Source organism: Scleropages formosus, chromosome 24, assembly GCF_900964775.1.
Source record: "Scleropages formosus chromosome 24, fSclFor1.1, whole genome shotgun sequence".
Classification (NCBI taxonomy): Eukaryota; Metazoa; Chordata; class Actinopteri; order Osteoglossiformes; family Osteoglossidae; genus Scleropages; species Scleropages formosus.
The window spans coordinates 5112105-5132992 of NC_041829.1; the positions used below are offsets into that span (position 1 = coordinate 5112105).

At 41.5% G+C, this 20888-nt stretch overlaps 1 protein-coding gene across 4 annotated transcripts in view; it reads left to right on the forward strand.

Annotated features, from left to right (window-relative positions):
- The first annotated feature begins 1529 nt into the window (after positions 1-1529).
- The window catches only part of acss3 (acyl-CoA synthetase short chain family member 3), a 38818-nt gene continuing 19459 nt past the window's right edge, over positions 1530-20888 (forward strand). For 2 of the 4 annotated variants that reach the window (XR_001966276.2, XR_001966277.2), the window contains exons 1-9: positions 2040-2686; positions 3401-3545; positions 4050-4238; positions 5300-5434; positions 6862-7002; positions 7996-8076; positions 8509-8604; positions 10256-10407; positions 17361-17464. Coding sequence is in view for 2 of the 4 variants with exons in the window: in XM_018755862.2 (XP_018611378.2) it covers positions 2307-2686; positions 3401-3545; positions 4050-4238; positions 5300-5434; positions 6862-7002; positions 7996-8076; positions 8509-8604; positions 10256-10407; positions 17361-17464 (1423 nt within the window). In the remaining 2 variants the exon portion in view is untranslated. The other 2 variants (XM_018755862.2, XM_029248765.1) reach the window with 2 other exon arrangements.

Sequence of the window (20888 nt, forward strand, 5' to 3'; positions counted from 1 at the left end):
ACTGTATGCAAAAGCTGTTTCCAAGACAAATTGCGATGTTAGGTTTGCATGCTAAGATACGTAGTTACAATTTAAAATTTAAATTCAAAACTCACCTCCTTCAGACTCGCTTGTCTCATGATCTTGTAAGTGCTCGATAAATTATTAAACGTAAACATACATGTTTGTTCAATAATGGAAAGCCTCTTTACACTTTCTTGTGTAACCTATACCAGTGTACATGGTGGTATGTGACAAATGGACTGTACTCTAGAATCACACGTCTGCATCCAAATCTCTCCCTCTCTTGATGCGATGCACTTTTTCTACTGTTCTCTGAGATGGAGAAAAGCGTCTGCTAAATGAATACATGTAAGTTTTTACCAACTTGTACAGGTATTTTAGCAGCATAGTGGCAAAGCAGGTGACACTGTTCCCTCACAGTGTCTGGGCTGCATGTTTGGATGTGAGTTTCAGTCTGATTCTGTCTATGCGCACACACACACACACACACACACAGTCTGAAGTCACTTGTCCCAATGGGGTCATGGTGAGCCAGAGCCTAACCCGGCAACACAGAGCGCAAGGCCGGAGGGGGAGGGGACACACCCAGGACAGGATACCAGTCCATCGCAAGGCACCCCAAGCTGGACTTAAACCCCAGACCCACCGGAAAGCAGGCCCTGGCCCAACCCGCTGCGCCACCGCACCCCCTCTTTCGTCTGTGCAGATTTTTTTTATATTCTTCCCACGTTCGTGTTAGTTTCTTCTCTTAGTCAAAAAACACGCACAGAAAAGGCTATGATAAACCACTGCTGTCCTCTCTTTTACCATGAAAACCAAGTGCTCACCTTGAGTCAACTTTGACTTCATGGTGGTTCAACCACCCCTTTACCCCATCAACGCAGGTACAGCTACACCTTGAGGAAGGCACTTGCTACTATACTTTGCTCTATGAATGGTTAAGCTCTCACTCCTACTAAATTTTACAGGACCGCCATTGAGAGCATCCCGACTAACTGCGCCGTTGCGCGGTACGAAAGGATCCGCATCGGATCGTCGGGATGGAGCTGCCCATCTTGGACACCACCTGTGCTAGTCGACTGAGGAAGAAGGCTGGCGCTATCATCAAGGACACCGCGCACCCCGGTCGCTCCCTGTTTGAACCGCTGCCGTGTGGCAAACGGTTCAGCACAATAAAATCCCACACCAACAGACTGAGGAACAGCTTCTTTCCCAGAGCTGTAGCCTCCATCACAGACTCCCTGCCCAACCTGAGGAAACTGATGACAAAAGCCAGCTGCCGCCTCCGTCCATTGCTTCCCCCACATCCACCCCCAAGGCTGCTAAGGACTGAGGATTTCAAAGTTTTAATCTAATTCTTATTTCTTTTACGTGTTCTTTCTGCTGCTGTTGCTCTGAGGGCTGCCACACAAAATTTCATCGTATTGCATACGTTGATAATCAAGTCTTATCTTATCTAAATGGTTAAATCATTGCAAAGCTGATGATCTAACACCCATAATACGTCACCTTAGACAACACTGTCTGCTATAAAGGGTTACCAATAATTAACTACGCCTATGTAGTTATTTTCACTTCCAGCTGTTAAGGAGACGATTTTAGTTGAACAATATTCTAAATTTAATTTTGGTCAAGTTATTGGACTTATTTATTGGGCAGTGTGCGCTTTCCAGGTGTTAATTTACACGGGAAATTCCGGCTGTGTTCTTCCCTCCAGGGTGTGACAGGGGAACAGTGTGTGGAAAGTTCTGGAGGCTGCATTTCGGCAACACTTTCCAAAGAAACACGAATGCGGCGAAGCCGTCAACATCCAGTTCAGAGTTCGCACGCGGGTTGCCAGACGTGCCGCGGATTGCCGTCCGACGTAAAGTCGTCGTCGGTGCCGAAACTGACGCCGTACGTCAGGCACGCGCTCGTTCGAGAATAATATCGAGTTTGTATTTGCCTGTGGAAGTAGTTGCGCGGCATCTGTTTTCTTCAGAAAGAGTACTAAGATAAGTTCCTCTTCGCAAAGAAGTTCGAAAGATAAGTAAGTTCCTCTTCGCAAAGAAGAGTCAAAAAGCAACATGTGGCGACCCGAGTCAGTCACTGGTTGCGCTCGTTCCTCGGAGCGCTAACACAGCTGAGTGAGGAGTTGTCGAAGTCTGTGTGTGTCAAGTTCGGAGAGTAGTAAGTTCGAGGAGTCTTCGGGAAAGACTGGGTGTGTGAGTGAGAGAGACGGTCTGAAGCGGCTTTCTGTGCGAGCGGAAGAAGGAAGGGTTAAGTTGCGCCCGTGTGTTTTTACTTCTTTTCTTTAGTTTGAGATGTGGGCATTACACGCTCACGCGCGCGCGCGCCAGAGCGCACGACTCTGCCACGGGCTCCTGATCATGAAAACCCCGCGCAGCAGTGGCCGCGTCGGCGTCACGAGGAGCGCCACCACCACGTCAGCGCTCGCGGGCCTCGGGAGACGTTGGGGCCATTCTACTGGGGACCATTCTGGGGGCCGGGGGGCCGCGCGCGGCTGCGCGCACCTGCGCTCGCGCTCCTCCGCGTTCGCCACAGTCCCCACCACCTACGACCAGGCGTTCGCGAGCGCGCGCGACGAGCCGGATTCTTTCTGGAGCGCGGTAGCGCAGAAGGTGACCTGGTTTGAACCCTGGAGTCAGACCCTGGACAAGAGCAACCCCGTGTTCCCGAAATGGTACGGGGGAGCAGTTTACAGCTCATAATTAATATATGACATATAGAGCAAACGCAGAGCAGCGCGTTTTCGTTTATCCCGATTTCGTCTCAATGTTTTTTCAACGCACGTGGTAACATCATCATGCCCTGTTAGAGATGAGTTGAACACAGCAGCAAAGTCACATTGATACCATCTTAATTTTGTATGCATCGCTTTGTAATAGTCATCATGCGTCACAGATCTATAAAACAGCATGTTATCAGCATTATATGGATGGGCAGATAATGGATCGATAGCATATAGGTGAATGGATTTGCAGATGAGTAGACGGAAGGATAGACTGAAAGATTGATAGACAGATGATACATGGATGGATTTGTGAGAACTTCCTTAACTCTCAAGCCGGGTAGTGAAGGAGACTACAGGAGTACACATAATATGACAAAGTAGTGACAGGCTATACTGGAATAAACGAACATCACTTTGAAACCAGTGAAAAAGAGTGTAAATAAATAAAAAAAAAATCCATAGAAGTAACACAGCAGTGTTGGGAGTCATTGAAAACAAGAGAACACACATAATTTAATGAATATGATCAGCTGTGGTTTCTCACTGTTATGGGCTTTCATTGGCAGCGTGTGGCGAAATACCGCTACTTGTGGTTTTGCACGTTTAAAAGGAACGTGTCGGAGAGCTGTGGGTGAACCAGCCCCCTTGGTGTGTACCTCTTAGGTTTGTCGGAGGGAAGCTGAACGTGTGTTTCAATGCTGTGGACCGACACGTAGAAAATGGGCGAGGTGGACATCCTGCCATCATTTACGACAGTCCCGTCACGAGGGTGAAGCAGATCATTACGTATGCTGAGGTGCAAGAACAGGTGAGACCACAGAGGCCAACATTTGGCAGAACAAGCGCTAAGGTTTTGTTGTTGGCCTTGCTGTGACATTTTTTGCACTGACTTTGTCTTGCCAGAGAAAACACCACTGGGAATGTTGTTAAACTGTATTAACACAAGAGTGCTTAGAAGCTTGTTTAGGCATGAAATTTACAGTACTTGAAGCTGTGAATGCAGTATTACACTGTGACCTCCGTGGCTTTAGCCTCTCTTGAGCAAATTTGCTTCTGTAAAATGATTTTAAGAGGGGTAGAAAAAAGGTATTTGTCTAGCTAAGAAGTATTTTCGGCTGATCATTTCCCTGATGCTCTTTCTGCGTGTGCTTTTCTGTTATGATATACTCAGTTTGTAATTGTCAAGTGTAATACAATCATGTCATCAGCATCATTATCTTTGGAGTGTACTTAAATGTGTGCTCTTGTGGATAAATATTTCAGATTTTTGTCGAGGATGATGATGATAACGTAACTTGCCTTTTTTGCCCAGGTGTCCAAGCTGGCTGGTGTCATGGTAAAACATGGGGTGAAGACGGGTGACCTGGTCGTCATTTACATGCCCATGATTCCCCAGGCTATGTTTGCCATGCTGGCATGTGCCCGCATCGGGGCCCCTCATAGCCTCATTTTCGGTGGTTTTGCCTCAAGGGAGCTGTCGGTCCGCATCGACCATGCCAAGGTTCACTCTGCCAGTGCCGCCAGACGCAACCTGCCAGCTGCTTCTTTCACCTTTGCACTCGATTCATTTACATACATTTCTTCTGCTTTCCACAGAACACGCCCGTCCTGTGTCACACACATGATTCAGTGTAGCAGCAACCTGGGTTGATAAGATGGCAGTTTTTAGTGCTCGCCTTCTTATAGTACACAGTTAGCTAGTGCTGCTCAAGCAAGGCACTTGTACCATAATTCCTATTTTAGCCACCCTCTGTTAATGAAACAAGATGTTCGTAATTTTGACAGCTATGTTAACTATGACAGAGAAGTCCATGTCAGTTTAAGTGAAAGTTAAAAGCACTCTGTCAATGGAGTCCTGCTCAGAAAAGACTCTTCACAGTGTTCAGTGGAGATTTTACAGAAGTGAAGTGTGATATTGCTACGAAGAGTCAAAGAAAAGCACCAGGGATGCTGACCAAGATTGTTATTCCATAGGTGGCTTTTGCATTCAATATATGCAAAGCCTTTGAAAGCCTGAAGCTTATTTTACGGAGAGGGGTCACTACTCTGTTCTCTTGAGTTTTCACTTGGGTGAAAGAATTAATTTGTTCTTGTAAAGCATATTTGTTTTTCCATTTAGCGATTTGCAATATTGAGTTGCTTAAATGATGTATTGGCTGCCTTTGATAGTGGTGTCTTGCTAGGCTGGGCCCTGCTGCACTAAGAGGGGCCTGTGGGTGCAATCTGTAGTGCTGTAATTGAGATTTGTCGAGTGCAAATTACTTGGTTCTCTGACCAGGGTTTATCTGCCATTTTGCTATGTACAGGCTGCATTCAGCAGATTTTTCAGACTCATTTCTCAGTTTTTACTTTAATTCAATTTTGGCCTATGGTTGAGAGTTGGAAGTTTGCTATCTTTAAACAGACATCTGGTCAGCTTGAGATTCCTTGCTGTTGTGGTCCTCAACGGTGCATTCCTTGCCTCTTGTACAAATTCCAGTCGAACTGACATCTAATTAGATTTGCATCTGGGGTAACTGATTAAATTGCTGATGATTTGTGTCCCACACTTTTCTTTCGCAGCCTAAAATGATAGTGACGGCCTCATTTGGCATTGAACCAGGAAGGAGGGTGGAGTACATCCCTTTGGTGCAGAAGGCACTGGAGCTGAGCACTTATAAACCCCATAAAGTCCTTATCTACAACCGTCCTGGGATGGTGAGATTTTTCGTCATGCTCTGAAACACTTCTGTGTGTAATACATTGGCTCCAAAACTTAATGGACATAATTGTACCTGGGAGTCTGTTCATAACCCGACAGGTTTGTAAATCCATTTTTTATTCATGATTTAGTAAAGGAATAATTGTCAATTTTTACTTGTTTCTTTGCATTGAGTTTGAAGTAGCAGACCATCAGATGTATTGTACACCCAGAGCTATGCAGTTTTCCAAAGCTCCAACTACCACCCTAAGGGAGGAGATCACCATTAATTTTCCTCTGCAGATGTATGCATAAATATGAGTTTTCAAAATGTTGGGAGGGGTGGCATTTCAGCAATAATCAGAAGTTTGCTTGTCAGCAATGCCTCATTGATACATGTTGCCACATTGCTACATGTGCAGCTGCCAGATAACATAAAACCACTAAAATGTGATCTGTACAGAAGCAGATGTGCGGATGTGTAGAATCTGTGGTGTGAGCTGCAGGCGGTCCAAAGGGGAACCGGAATCAACATTTAGATCTCACGTTGAGCCTGCTCGCCGTCAGCTCTGAGGTGTCCTTTTGGATCTATTGTGTCACGGGGGACAGGCATTAAAAGAGAAACAGTCAAGTTTTTGTTCCCTTTATAAGCTTGTTACAGTTTGAGTTTTTGCTCTTAGAGACTCAAACTTGGGTATTGTAGTAATAAACTTAGTTTTATATGGCTTCTTGAAACCCAGCTTATCAAAGTGCTTTATAGTAAAAGTAAAGACATATAGGTACAGTAATAAATTACAGCAATAAAATATCAATAAAACAGTCAAGTGATGCAGAGATAATAGAAATAATGGTAAAATAAATGGTGAAAGAGAAGAGAAAGGAAGTAATCAAATGTGTCAGTTGAAAGCAATTCTGAACATCTGGCCCTTGAGCCTTCATTTGAAGATGTCCAGAGCAGGAGATTCCCCAAAATATTATTTGGGGTGAATTCTACAATTTGGGGTCATAGCAGTACAAAGTCCTGCATTATCTCTCATGGAATGTAGGTGAGCTTGAGGGACATGTAAAACACCGGAGTCGGATGAATGAAGATTTCAAAATTATTGGGCTGCACAGACTGAAAATAACAGTGAGATATAAAGTCTTTGTTCAGAATATTAAGAAACACAAGCCAAAGACCAAAAGTAGAAAAAACCAACAATGAAATATTGACAACATGACAGATATTGGGTGCTTGTTAGTTCTCCTCTCTGACATGTTGTTCTCCTGCTTTCCTCTTGACTCTCACTGTCAAGAAGTTAAAAATATGGCTTATAAAATAGGTGTGTTTGGAATTGCAATATCAGTGAAATGATTAACTTGTTTGCATTAGCCACTCTTTTTCATAGGAGCCGTGTGCCATATCTGCGCTACTAGCAGCGTTCTGTCTTGTTGCGTTCACCAGGAAACGGCATGGCTCGACTCAGACAAAAGCTTGGAATGGGGAGAGGAGATGGTCGCTGCCCACCCGCACGATTGCGTCCCTGTCCCGGCCAACCACCCGCTCTACATCCTTTACACCTCAGGGACTACGGGCACTCCAAAGGTAACGCCAGTATGTTGTTGTCCTGTGATTGCTGAGTCTGTAATAAATGCTGGGTGATGAAGCCTTTAACAATAAGTCCTACTGTCAAGGACTTGTATAAGTCTTTTTTTTTTTTTTTTTTTTTTTCCCCCCCCCCCTTTTTTACGACTGGGGCAGTGGGTTTTTGGCACTTTTGATATCAAGGAATAGACGGACACTTTTCTATTGAGACTTATGGAGGTGGAACGTGCAGAATGCTAGTTCTTGCTTTTGAATCCCAATCCTGCTATGGTGCAGTCAGCTGGAATGTCAAGATGAGGAGGACTGAATGCATAAACCAGGTTGTAAAAGATTAAAGGGGAATCCCTGCCTCCTCTGGGTAAGACACCAAGATGATAGATAAATGATGATCTTAAATCCTGCTCCCCCAGATCTAATATAAGCATGGATGAACCATAGTGTGGTCTGGAGACTGGGGTGCAGTACTAAGGCCCTGGTGAACCTTTGTGCTTCTATTCCTGCCAAAAACACTATACACTTTACTAAAAACACACTTCATCAATCTCAAAGTGCACATCTCTTTATCCGTGCTACTACAGTGGGTTCTCAGTTTAAGACTGTGACCCGAAGCCTGTTCGTAACTTGTAAACGCTGTAGAATCCAGCTGAGTTAATCCGGTCACACATCCTTCCTTGCTTAAAGTGTACGCAAATTACTGTGTGTGTTGTTTTTTTTCCTCACGATTCTTTACAGTGTACATTCTCAAAGGATGTGTGGCTGGTCTCCCTGTATATCTTTCTTAAATTCATTTCATGAGATACTGATACACTCCTGTAGGAGACAGGTTTCATCGGGCAGCAGTGCTCTCTGACTTTTGTGCTGAATGTGCCAATGGACTTCGTGATTTAGCAGTTTCTGTTGTTGATGTAAATTGAAATGACCCTTTGAGTTCTTTATTTACCCATGTTTTGGTGTAATTACTGTAACAGGCTGTGGGTAACATCTGTTCCTTAGGGTGTTGTCAGAGACACTGGTGGATGTGCTGTGATGTTGAATTGGACCATGTCAAGCGTGTACGATCTCAGACCTGGTGAGGTGAGCTCATGGATGATAAATATGCGGCCAAATGTACTAATATCGGTACACAGCATGCATGTTAAACATTATTATGCTCAGTCTTCATATAATGTGTTGTCACACAAGAAGAAACTGCTATAATGACTTATGAAATTATAAACTCCTTTTTCATACAGTACACTTATTCAGTACAACAGCATTTTTGCCCTTATGTACTCATTTTACTTCCACAGCAGGTTTTTTATTCACTCCCTTCTATATCTTTCACTCTGCACACTCCCATCAGAAATCATGATAATTTCATCAGGAGTTTGTCTTACTAGGTGATTTCATGGATCAGATTATCCCTGTTATGTTTGAGGAATGCATGTGAATGGGTGTAGTGTATTGGCTTTTTTTAAATTTAATTTCTTATCCTTTTTTACAATATTTTTTTTTTTTTTTCTTCAGGTTTGGTGGGCAGCATCTGATCTAGGCTGGGTGGTTGGACATTCTTACATCTGTTATGGCCCTCTCATTTATGGTATTACCACTGTGCTGTACGAGGTAAGCTTATCTCTTATTTACACCCAGTGCATCAGGTTCCATCCATCAATTTTCTGTGGAATGGCTATTAAATCAAAATGTTTGAATTTCTGATGAGTGCATTTATTTAGCAGACCCTTTTCTCCAAAGCAAATCTAGCAAACTCTATGTAGTGTTATCAGCTCACACACCTTATTTACCAAGGTGGCTTACACTGCTAGATACATTACTTACGAGAGGTCACTCATCCATACATCAGTGGAACACACACACTCTCTCTGTCACTCACACACTGTGGGGGAACCTGAACAGCATGCCTTTGGACTGTGGGAGGAAACCCACGCCGACATGGGGAGAACATGCAGACTCCACGCACACTGAGCGGGGATCAAACCCACGTCCTCTCGCACCATCCAGGCGCTGTGAGACTGTGCCGCCCAGTCTGATAGAAGAAAATCTTATAGCGAGGGAAGCAAGAGACACCATTGAGCAGCGAATCTGTTTCCTTTGAATTTCCAGTGCTGAAAGACATACTTAGATCTAAAAGTTGTAAAGTTTTATAAAGCCTATTATTGACCACGTTTACAGCAGCAAGCGTAACACACCTCTGATTAAACCAGTGTTCCAGGAAATAGCTCCAACTCAAAGCCATGGGGTTTTTCTGCATTTATATTATATTTGGAAACAATTCTTTTGTGTTTTGTATTCTTGTTCATGTGAAATTACTTGTGCTGGCAACTGTCTGTTGCGTAAGCTGTTTAATCGTACTCTATGGGGGCAGACTGGAGGTAGGCGCTTAAGTGATTGCTCTGTTTTACTGATCTCTCAACATATGTGCTGTTCAGTGCGCTGTGCTCTTATCCTGCCTAGGACTTATCATCCAATATTGCTGGCGAATTCTTTGTGCATCAATACATTTAGAGGCTCCTGTTCATTTTAGGTACAGGCAATTCTACTCTTGTCTCTCACAGTGTATTTAAGTTATACTTTTAAAGCCTATATGCTTGATTTCGGGGAGTTAAACTTTGATGTGATCAGTGTTTTTGTGCTGGCCTGCATTAATATTCATGTCCTTCACTTCTTATTCAGTCAGTTTTTGTAATTTCCATCGGTTTATCTCTGTTGCCCTTGGCTGACTTTTCTGTTTGAAAAGATTAATAGCAACATTTTAGTTGTGCTGTCTAGTTTTATTTGCATTTTTCACATCTTCGAAGAAAGTGTAATTCAAATACCTTGAGTATTGCAGTTGCCATATCTAAATTGTATGGTACAAACAGGTCTTTGACTTTAATTATTAGTCTTTAATGTATTATGTTGTTCTGGTTCAATATGAGCTGTGCTTTTTCACTCCAAAGTAAATTGAAAATATCAACTTTATTAACAAAGAGGAAATTAGTTGTTGGAAGTTTAATTTAGCCTTTCGAACAAATGCTGAAATTGTTCCTAATTGCACAGCATCTGAAGACAGAGGGATTTAAAATCCTTTGACAGCATGCTGCTCTTCTGTATCTTTGGTTGATGCTGTTTGACAGTGGTTGGGTACCATAACTGCCCTCTTCTCTTTGGGCTATACCTGTCAGAGTGATGGGTTACTTCGGCGGACCACCCACTTGTTCTGTTTCTGGGGCAGTGTAGACGTGGGCTCAGGAGAATAACCAGGATGTATCCGCAGGGCAAGCCGGTGGGAACACCTGATGCTGGAGCATACTTTCGCGTTCTGTCCGAGCATGGTGTGGCAGCCATGTTTATTTCCCCCACTGCCATCCGCGCCATCCGCCAGCAGGACCCTGAAGCATCCTTGGGGAAGCAGTACCCTCTTACCAAGTAAGTGTCCCAGCTAGGCCCCCAATTATCCTAGATGGATGGATTAAAAATTTTACTGATCCTGAAGGAAATTGCATGAGGCTGCAGGAGCATTTGTAGAGTGCGGTAGTGACAGAACACACTGGCAAAACTATATCAGTGCTGAATATCCCACTCAGACAAGCACACGAGTGTGCAAATAGACAGTGTGCTGATAAAGCAAAAGTAGCATGAGCTCAACTAGGCCAGTCCACTACTGAAAAAGTGGGAGCCTTGTGTGTAGTCTTGTGACTGTAGTGTGAGTAATCTTGCTCAGTGCTTCCATGTTAGCAAGCAAAATGGTATGTGAGAACCCACAGGGTACAGTGGTGCTTGAAAGTTTGTGAACCCTCTAGAATTTTCTCTATTTTTGCATATATATGACATAAAACATATCACATTTTCATGCACAGTCCAGTCACATGACAGTCCTAAAACTAGATAAAGAGAACCCAGTTAAATGAGACAAAAAAAAAAAAATCATACTTGTTCGTTTATTTATTGAGGAAAATGTTACAAAAGTATGTGAATCTCTAGGATTATCAGTTTAATTTGGGGATATTATAGTCAAATGTTTCAATCAATGGGATGACAATTGACTGTGAGTGGGGGAGGCCCTGCCGTAAAAAACCGAAATCTGGGGCTTCACTATCAAAGTCTGATCTTCACAACACAGGGTTGTGGAAGTGTGTCATGACTCGAACAGAGGAGATTTCTGAGGACCTCAGCGTTGTTTATTCTCTTCTTCTCATGCCTTCCACCCCTCCTGGGGCATAGGCTGTCAACATTGTTACCAAACTGGAAAAGATTACAGCACAATTTCTAAACAATTTGGACTCTCAGTCCACTGTCAGGCAGATTGTATACAAATGGAGGTCGACAAAGACCGTAATGGTACGGGAGGTCACAAAGAAACACAGAGTAACGCCCATGGAACTAAAGGCCTTTCTTGCATTGGCTAATGTCAGTGTTCATGAGTCCACCATCAGGAGAGCACTGAACAACAGTGGTGCGCATGGCAGGGATGCGAAGAGAAAGCCATTGCTCTCCCGAAAGAACATTGCTGCCCATCTACAGTTTACTAAAGACCATGTGGATAAGCCAGAAGGCTACTGGAAGAATGTTTTGTGGACGGATACTTATTGCTGTACAAGGAAGTCACACCAGTTATTAAAAGCAAAGGATCACATACATACTTTGTCACACACAGATATGTAACATTGGATTATTTCCTTCAATAAATAAATGGACGAGTATAATATTGGTCTCATTTGTTTAATTGCGTTCCCTTTATCTAGTTTTAGGACTTGCATGAAAATCTGATCATGTTTTTGGTTTTATATATATGCAGAAATAGAGAAAATTATAAAGGGTTCACAAACTTTCAAGCACCACTGTATATCACATGAAGCACAGTGACTGCAGACAGCTAAGGGTACAGGAAGGGTCATACCTGCTCATCAGGTATGTGTGCCCAGTAGTCAGTGAGGGAGACCTGTTAATGGCGGTCTGATGGCAGTCCCTGTGCCCTTTGTGATAATCAGTAGTTATTACCTTAGAACTGTTGTTTTTTGTGAATGCAGGGTAACATCAGATGTGATGTTGCTCTTAGTACCTGTGAAGGTCAGTGTTTAAATGAACTTGCTGAAGCTCCATCAGTCTTAAAAATAGCCTCTCATTTAGATCAACATTCACAATTTGAGTTCTCATTAGAGTAGTAGTAGTCCGCCTTTAATTTGTATGTAATTGTTCTGCAGACTGGTGTTTTCCCTGCTAGACATGGTTTCTGTGGCAAAGTAAATCGTTTGGTGCTGAATCCTGTTGAACAGAAGTGCTGCTCTCTTTGTTATGCTTGGCCGCAAGGGACAGACCCATTCCATTTCTTCTTAAAGTTTACAGTCTCGTCTCCACTATAAACGTAGTTTCATCAAAGCCTGCGAGAGCTTCACTCTGAACTTTAAAATTGCTTTATTGCTCCTGTAATTGTTGTTTAGCAGTTGCACTTCTCCAAAGTGAGTAATAATTAGAAGATTCTGGCATCCGTTTACAGTCTATACCCCTGCAGACCATTAACCATGGCTGTTAACCTTCTATGACAGAAAAAGGTTTTTATGGCATTTTGTCAAATAATATTGATAAAATTAAATAGAACCTGCTGATTAGATTTAGTGTATTAAAATGTAATTGGTGGTGTATAAACCATCTTGTCTGTCTTTAATCCACATTAGTATTTTGTCTGTGCACTATATTATTGTGTTCCAGGTTTCTAACATCTCTACCAGTTTGGTAGTGCAGCGTTTGTAAGCTGAGAAATCTTCAGTGATTTAAGTAATGGAACATCCATTTTTTGTTTGAGTCTCGGTAAAAGTGGGAGAGCGTTCACTTTGCACGGTTATTTTTCAGTCCAGGAAATAAGCAAGATGATGATGATGATGATGATGATGATAAAGCTTTTTCACACCTGAATAATATATAACACAATAAATATATACAGTTGACCCTTGAGCAACACGGGTTTGAACTGCGCGGGTCCACTTATGTGTGGATTTCTTTCAATAAATACACTGGGAAATTTATTTATTTTTTTTTTTTAGATATTTGCAACAGTTTCAAAAAACTTGCAGACGAACTGCATAGCCTAGAAATATCGAAAAAATACAGAAAAAGGTATGTCGTGAAAGCATAAAATATATTTAGATACAAGTCTTTTATCATTTACTACCATAAAATATACATGTAATGTGTATAACATCTGCAGTGTTTGTTTCATATAAGACAATATCAGTGTGGGTACTGACTGATTCATCCTGTAAACAGATGATGTAAACTTACGGTATCAATAAATACAGTACTGTACATGTATTTTCCCCTACTTATGATTTCTTTTGCTTAGCTTACTCTATTGTAAGAACACAATATATGATGCATATAATGTACAAAAAAATGTTAACTGTGTATCTTATTGGTAAGGCTTCTGATCAACAGTAGGCTATTAGTAGTTAAGTTTTTGGGGAATCAGAAGTTATACGCAGATTTTTGACAGCTTGAGGGTCGCCACCCTTAACCCCCACGTTGTTCAAGGGTCTTCTGTATGCATAATTTAATTCCGTGTGTGTTTGTGTTCATATATATATACACACACTATATGAAAATGTTCAATGTTCTTGCATCATAACCTATTGTTCCCTCATTGTTATAATGTTGCACTGCGGTGTTTGTTTTCTTTAAGTAAATGAAGTCTATTCATCTGTTACTGCTTTGTATATTTGTATTATTTTTTTTCATTCCAATGGAGTGACTTATGTTTTTGATTGCTAGGAAGTTAAAAGAATAAAGACAGCAAGAAATGGTTATTCCACCCTAGCTTCTCCCTGCTGATGTTTCTATCGGGAATTCTATGTAGATAGTGCTACACAGATAGTGGCTTGTTTTAGATGCGTAAAAACCAATGGATAAATTTACATAAATTAATTAAGAATATGTCCAGTTGCAGATAAAGCGGTATCAGTCCTGAAGCCATGACATAGCTGAACATCTCTCGACCTTTCAGAGAAACCACTTTGTCTTTCTCATGAGCAGTATTGCTTCGCTTGGGTTTTTCACTATTTTAGCACATTATTTATTCTTACTTGTACTACATATTTATGAACAGCTGTATGTGCACCTTATTGAAAGGATTTTACACTATATATTCTGATCAAATGTCAATATAATATGATTTAAATTAACTGACTGGTTGACTTGATTACTGACTGGTGCTGTCTTATTGGTATTTATGTTTGTGTATCAAGCATTCCATAACATGTGGACTGTGTTTGCTGTGTGGTGAAACCGTAGCCTATTTGAGTTACCCTTGAACCCGCAAATCATCTTTAGTTTCTGCTGCATATAGTAAAATTTCAGAAAAACCTAACATTATGGGCATTAAGGATTAACTTAACCCATAACATTAAGGATTCTCATAGAGTTCTGATGAATGGTTAGAATGTAAGGATTTTGTTTCATTAGGATGTATTACCATTATATGTTTTAAAGATGGTGTAAGGGTTATTACCAAAACGTAATAGGCACACTCCCCACAATATATAATGTGCAGAAGTTAAATTATGCGTATATTATTAGCTGTTTCACTTTATTTCCCTGAGTATGCTGGGACAGTGGCACCAGGGCTTCCTGTTTCCAGCTGTCTTCATGCTGGAGAGAGTACACTGAGTAGGTTCCGCTCAGTAAAAGGTACCTTTATTCTGCAGCAATTGCGCTAAATGAGAGACTGATTATTCCATTACAGTTGGACTCAGAATCATCATTGCGTTATCTTAGCTGAAAAGTTACAAATCTCTCACTAATGGTTTTAGTCAAGCTGATACTAGTGCCAGCAGGGCTGAAAAGGAAGTGCTAATAAGCTGAGATTTTTCCCATGCTTCTCTTTCAAAAGCCATCCAGTAAATGGATCTTGCAATGGAAAGTATTGATCTTGCTTCTTGTTTTGGAGCAGTGTTTGTAATAGAGGCTGTGTTCTCACATTTGGCCTAATGTCTGCAGTCCTGTTTAGAAATAATTATCTTATTCAGGTTATTTGTACATCCTCTGCCTGGCAGATGTTTGGCTTTCAAGTTTTTACGGAAAATATATCCTTTAAACACTAGAGGACCTTCAAAATTACTTTAGTGTTTTATATTAAAACCACCTTCTTAACATGGCTAGGCATAAACAAATTTGCATGAAAAGTATAATAGATAATCAGAATCACTTATGACTCTTTAGTTCAAAAGAATGTTACAGCAGCTAATGCTAATATATCCTTTTTCGTTCGACAAGCTTATGATTCAGCACAGTGACATTTTTGCCCATTATGTGCTAATTTTAATTGTGTAGTGGGTGGAAAAAGAGCTAATGTGAACAACCCAGTCATCTTTGCACTAGTGTTATTTTGACAATTCAGTACTTTGACAACGTAGTTACCGTGCAGGGTGCTTTCAGGCTGCTTGAGACACTGTGAAACAACCATACAAATTGCTGGCAGTAAAAATGTATGAATAAACTAAAGCCAGTCTTCCATATGGCATAATTTCCTTGAGTAGGTTTTTAGAAACAAGTTACTTCATGGTTATGCAGTTGCTGTGGAGCTTTCAGGTTGTGTGCAAGCTGCTATGAAGACAACTTTGTAAAAGCAAAGTCAAACTATCACTAGTTTGATCTGTAGAAAAAGGTAAGTGACTTTCTCAGTGTTTCCTCTCGTCAATGGGTTTGCAGTACTGGCGTTTCGTTCACAAATGCTGCACTCATCTTGGATTGCGACTGTAACGGTGTCTCCCTAGTTCAAAAACTCTTAAAATGAGTAAAAGGGAACATTTATAAACTGATAAAACACATCCTGTGTGTTCCACATCCGCAACAGAAAAGGATGTTTTTAGTAGCAATGTGTTTATTCATTCCGTTGTTCAGGAACAGGTTAAAGCAACAGCTTTCTTCAAAACAGAGTAAGATACAAATAAAGAAAAATTCATAAATAGTAAATTACTTTGAAAGGCACCTCTTTCCTTTGTTATAAGTACAGTGTTTCTCAAGCTAGCAACAAATTTTTGTTACAGATTTTGTGCATATATATTGGTGATATTGCCCCATATAAAAGTACTTTCCATTTTGGTCTTTTATTGAATTGCAGGTGACATAGTTTGTCCAGGAATTGAGAGAGATTTTTTTTCCCCCCTAAAAGAAATAGTGGCATTTTCACCCCTTAAGGGGATCTACCTAACATACTGGCTTCACTGCACAAATTAAGCCTGTATTGTGAGGTTTGGGTGTATTTCCATTGTCGGAAGCATTTCATTTGAAGTCTTGGTCTCTGAAGACTTGGACCTGCACAGTATGTCAGATGTGGAAGGTGGCTGGGTTGCGTTGTGGACATCTCCAGAAATGAAAAGGATAGTTATTTCCTGAGAGAGGAGCGCAGTGCCTGCAGGGAATTCCAGGTTGGCAAGATCCAAATGTTCTCATACTTTGAAGAAAAAAGGAAAGTGCCAGGGTCACCAGCATTTCCCAAGGCCTACATGCTGAAATGAAAGCCATGGCCCACTTTGGTGAATTTAGCTGATGTTGGAGGTGGTGAGGGGAACCTTGACTGGGGGTGCAGTGTATGTTGTGGAATTGCTTAATTTGGCTCAATGAACCTTCAATGAAAGATGTATAATTTCATTGGAATTTAGTTGTAGATGCCATACTTTGACAGTTTTTTTCATGTTATATGTTCTTATTTTTTTAAATATGTAATGCAGAGCATATCAAATAAATTGTAGTCTTGTGAAGGCAAAAAAAGATGTATAGTTTTCTACTGGACTAAGAACAGAGATTTCCTTTTCTGATTTCTGAAAATTTACAAAGAGTGGCATTAATTCAATTTTTTCTGGTAAATACGAGATACTTCATGTACAGGTGAAGTATGCTAACTGCTGGTTAGCCTGAGTCCTCTGAAGAGAGGTCCTATTGTACCATTTTACAAAACTAAACAGGAATGTGATGAATAGAAATTAAACTAAACAAGTGTTAGATTTGTCAGTTTGGAAATGTGGGAGTGTTTACTAAACATATGGTAAATGTCTCAAAATGTAATGTTTTTTTTTGATGATCCTTTAATTCGTACTGAAGCATGCTGTATAGGATGCACTTAAAGCTTATGAACCGATACATTTTTTTGGGTGATCTGCATGAGCCCATGCTTGTATGGAATATGTGGTGATATCCAATAAGTAGTTGAAAACCAGTTGCAGAAAAGTGTAAACACTTAAGAGGTTCAGAAACCCAGTGACTGGAAATGAGACAAGAGTCTTATTTGTCCTTGAGTACGTTCTGTCTTCTTGGACTCTCAAAACTGTTTACTCCAACATGGTTTTTCCAGTCTCTCTTCTTGATTGCTGATAACCACCTCTCTCTGCCAGAACACGTGTCCTGTTTGTGGCCGGTGAACGCTGCGACATAGAGACGCTTGAATGGGCCAAGAGTAACTTTGGGGTTCCGGTGTTGGACCACTGGTGGCAGACAGGTGAGTGTGCATACACATGGAGGATGACATCTTGGAAACATCAAATAATATGTGAACATCATGAAACTTAAGAATAAGGAATAGGCTTTATTGTAACCATATCTGGATTTAATAAGTCTTCTGAAATATTTTTTAAAATTTAGATTAATTCAGCTGATTCTTTTTTCTAAAGTGACTTAGTGTTAAGCTACTTAGAATGCTGTACAAACAGATAAATCAAAGTAATTTTCAATGGAATAATTCAGGATTAGTAACTTCCACAAGGGTAGTACAACAGGAGGTAGACATTGAACCTGGGTCCTTTGAATGCAAAGTGATGGAGTGAATCTCTATACCACCTGCTGCCCTAACTCTTCAGACTGTTGCTTCTTGCATTTTTGTGCAGTGACCTCTAAATAGGCCAGTAAACACAATAAGCAATTTGATTTAAGCACATGCACACAGACTGGAGCCTGTTTTTCAATGGTTTATTTGGCAGATCATCAGGTATGGATTTTAAGGCTTTTTTGTAGACTCCCATCTATTTCACTCCAGGTGCCATTGCTCTTTCCATAGCTACTCGTATAACTTTTAGGATTTTTTTCTTCCCGCCATTAAGCATTTTGGCACCCTGCTGTGTGAAATTGGATTGTCATTTCATTTTCTCAGTTTGAGAGTCATTTGTATAGTCACTGTGAAAATGTACACCGATCAGCCACAACATTAAAACCCACTGACAATAAAAGTGAATAGCATTGATTACCTCATTACAGTGGCACCTGTCAAGGGGTGGGATATGTTAGGCAGCAAGTGAATAGTCAGTTCTTGAATTTGATGTGTTGGAAGCAGGAAAAATGGGCATGCGTAAGGATCTGAGTGACTTTGAGAAGGGCCAAATTGTGATGACTAGATGACTGGGTCAGAGCATCTCTAAAACGGCAAGTCTTGTGGGGTTTTCCTGGTATGCGGTGGTTGGTACCTATCAAAGTGGTCCAAGGAAGGACATCCGGTGAACTGGCGACAGGGTCATGGGCGCCCAAGGCTCAATGATGCACGTAGGGAGCGAAGGCTAGCCCATCTGGTCCGATCCCAGCTTGCTGTGTATGGGGCTGCGTAGTTGCAGACCAGTCAGAGTGCGCATACTGACCCCGTCCACCGCTGAAAGTGCCTAGAATGGGCGCGTGAGCATCAGAACTAGACCATGGAGCAATGGAAGAAGGTGGCCTGGTCTGATGAATCACATTTTCTTTTAAGATTATGGGGACGGCTGGGTGCATGTGTGTTGTTTACCTGGGGAAGAGATAGCACCAGGATGCACTATGGGAAGAAGGCAAGCCGGCGGAGGCAGTTTGATGCTCTGGGCAGTGTTCTGCTGGGAGACCTTGGGTCCTGGCATTCATGTGGATGTTACTTTGACATGTACCACCTACCTAAAGATTGTTGCAGACCACATACACCCCTTCATGGCAACGCTATTCCCTGATGGCAGTAGCCCTGCCACACTGCAAAAATTGTTCAGGAATGGTTTGAGGAACATAACAGAAGAGTTCGAGGTGTTGACTTTGCTTCCAAATTCTCCAGATCTCAATTTGATCGAGCATCTCTGGGATGTTCTGGAAAAACAAGTCCAATCCATGGAGACGCCACCTCACAACTTACAGGACTTAAAGGATCTTCTGCTGACTTCTTAGTGCCAGATCCCACAGGATACCTTGAGAGGTCTTGTGGAGTCCATGCCTCGACGGGTCAGAACTGTTTTGGCGGCTACACAATGTTAGGCAGGTGCTTTAATGTTTTGGCTAATCGGTGTATGTAATAAAGGATCTTTTTTCAAAGTCCATCTATACAAGAAAGATACTTGCATTTATTGTGAAAGGTGCCCCCTGCTGTCTTTTGCCGCTGTTCTCTGAAACATTTCTATGTGATAATCTGGTTGCGCTGTAGTTCTTTAAATGCTGGAGTGGCACTGGCTGATGTGTGCACCAACTATGTCTTCAACAGCATCAGCACCTGTGAGTTTTTCTCCCCACGTTAAATTTGTTGTAGACTTTATAGTCAATTTATATGTCTTTTTAACTCAGATTTAGTTAGTGATTTAAGAGTATAGGGGGTGCTGCCTCCCAACATGACTGAGTAGGCTGAATATTTTGAGAGTTGGAAAGCACGGTGAGGGTGCTATTGGTTCTAATTTGACTGTTGAGAACCGCAGTCTTGGTTTTCATGGGAACATAGGGTATGGAGGCGGTTTACTGTTGCCTCTTTTCACATGTCCTTGGATTGCAACATGGGGAGAACATACAAACTTCGCACACCCTGAGCTAGATTTGAACTCTCTCCTCTCTGGTGCTCCACTGAACCTTAAATAGTTTATGCTTTTTTTTTTTTTTTTCTTTTTTTTTTTCTTTCTTTCTCCCCCACAAGGTACAGAAACAAACACAGCCAACATTATGGAAGCATTTTTTTGTGCATTTCTCTGTTCATTATAAAACGCAGCGTCACTGTAGGGCCATCTTTCATTTTGCGGTAAATGGATTTGGTTTACGTTATATAAACTAAGTGGAATCAATTGCCCTTGGAAAAAGGCAGTAGGCCATGCAGTGATCACATTCTCTCTGTGGAATAGGAGACAGCCCAGGAATAAAGGTTGAATGTCCTGTCCTATAATGAATGTAGTGGTTGAATTTACAAAGAAGTCGAGTTACAAATGGCCACATGGTCCCAGTTGTGTTTGTAAGTTAAGGACCCAGTGTATACTGGTTTTTACAGTTTTGATTTTGGGACACATGCTGTTGGTTTGTGCTAGAAAAGGGTGTTGGTGGTTAAGGGATGGATGTGAGTGGCAAAGACCACTGACCTGACAAAAGCAAGCTGCTGCAACATGGAAGACTCAAAATGGATGTTGTGGGGATGTTTAAATAAGCTCTTCTGCATCTTTGTGATTTTACGAACACTGTGCTCCTGTTTTTAAACATTTAGTCTAGAGCTCTTGAGTGTGAGGAAAAGAGCCACATTTTTTAGACAGCCCTTCACGGAGGTTCTTGCTCTGGAATAGGTGTGCTGTCCACATGACTGGGGGGTCCAGTGGAGCAGGAAGTGCTGCTGACATCGGTTTATTGAAACTTCACCTGTCTGCTCTTTTCAAGTGTTGTTCCCTGTAGCACACTTTTACCTCCATTTCCTTTGCATTTTACTTCATTCTTCATGCTGTGAAGGTTAAATTTTCAACACATGACACGTACAGACTGTCAGAGGGCCTGCTACTCTCAGTGAAGACTATTTGAGCTGGAAGAGGTGTGATTCATGAGTTAAAATTCTACTGCAAGAATAAAGCCTGTTTATACACTCTAATTCATAGTAGTAGTGGATGTGTTTTGTTTTGGGATCACCATATTTGTTTTCTTTTTTCCCCCCCCCAAACAGAGTAGGAGTGTGAAACTGGATTAAT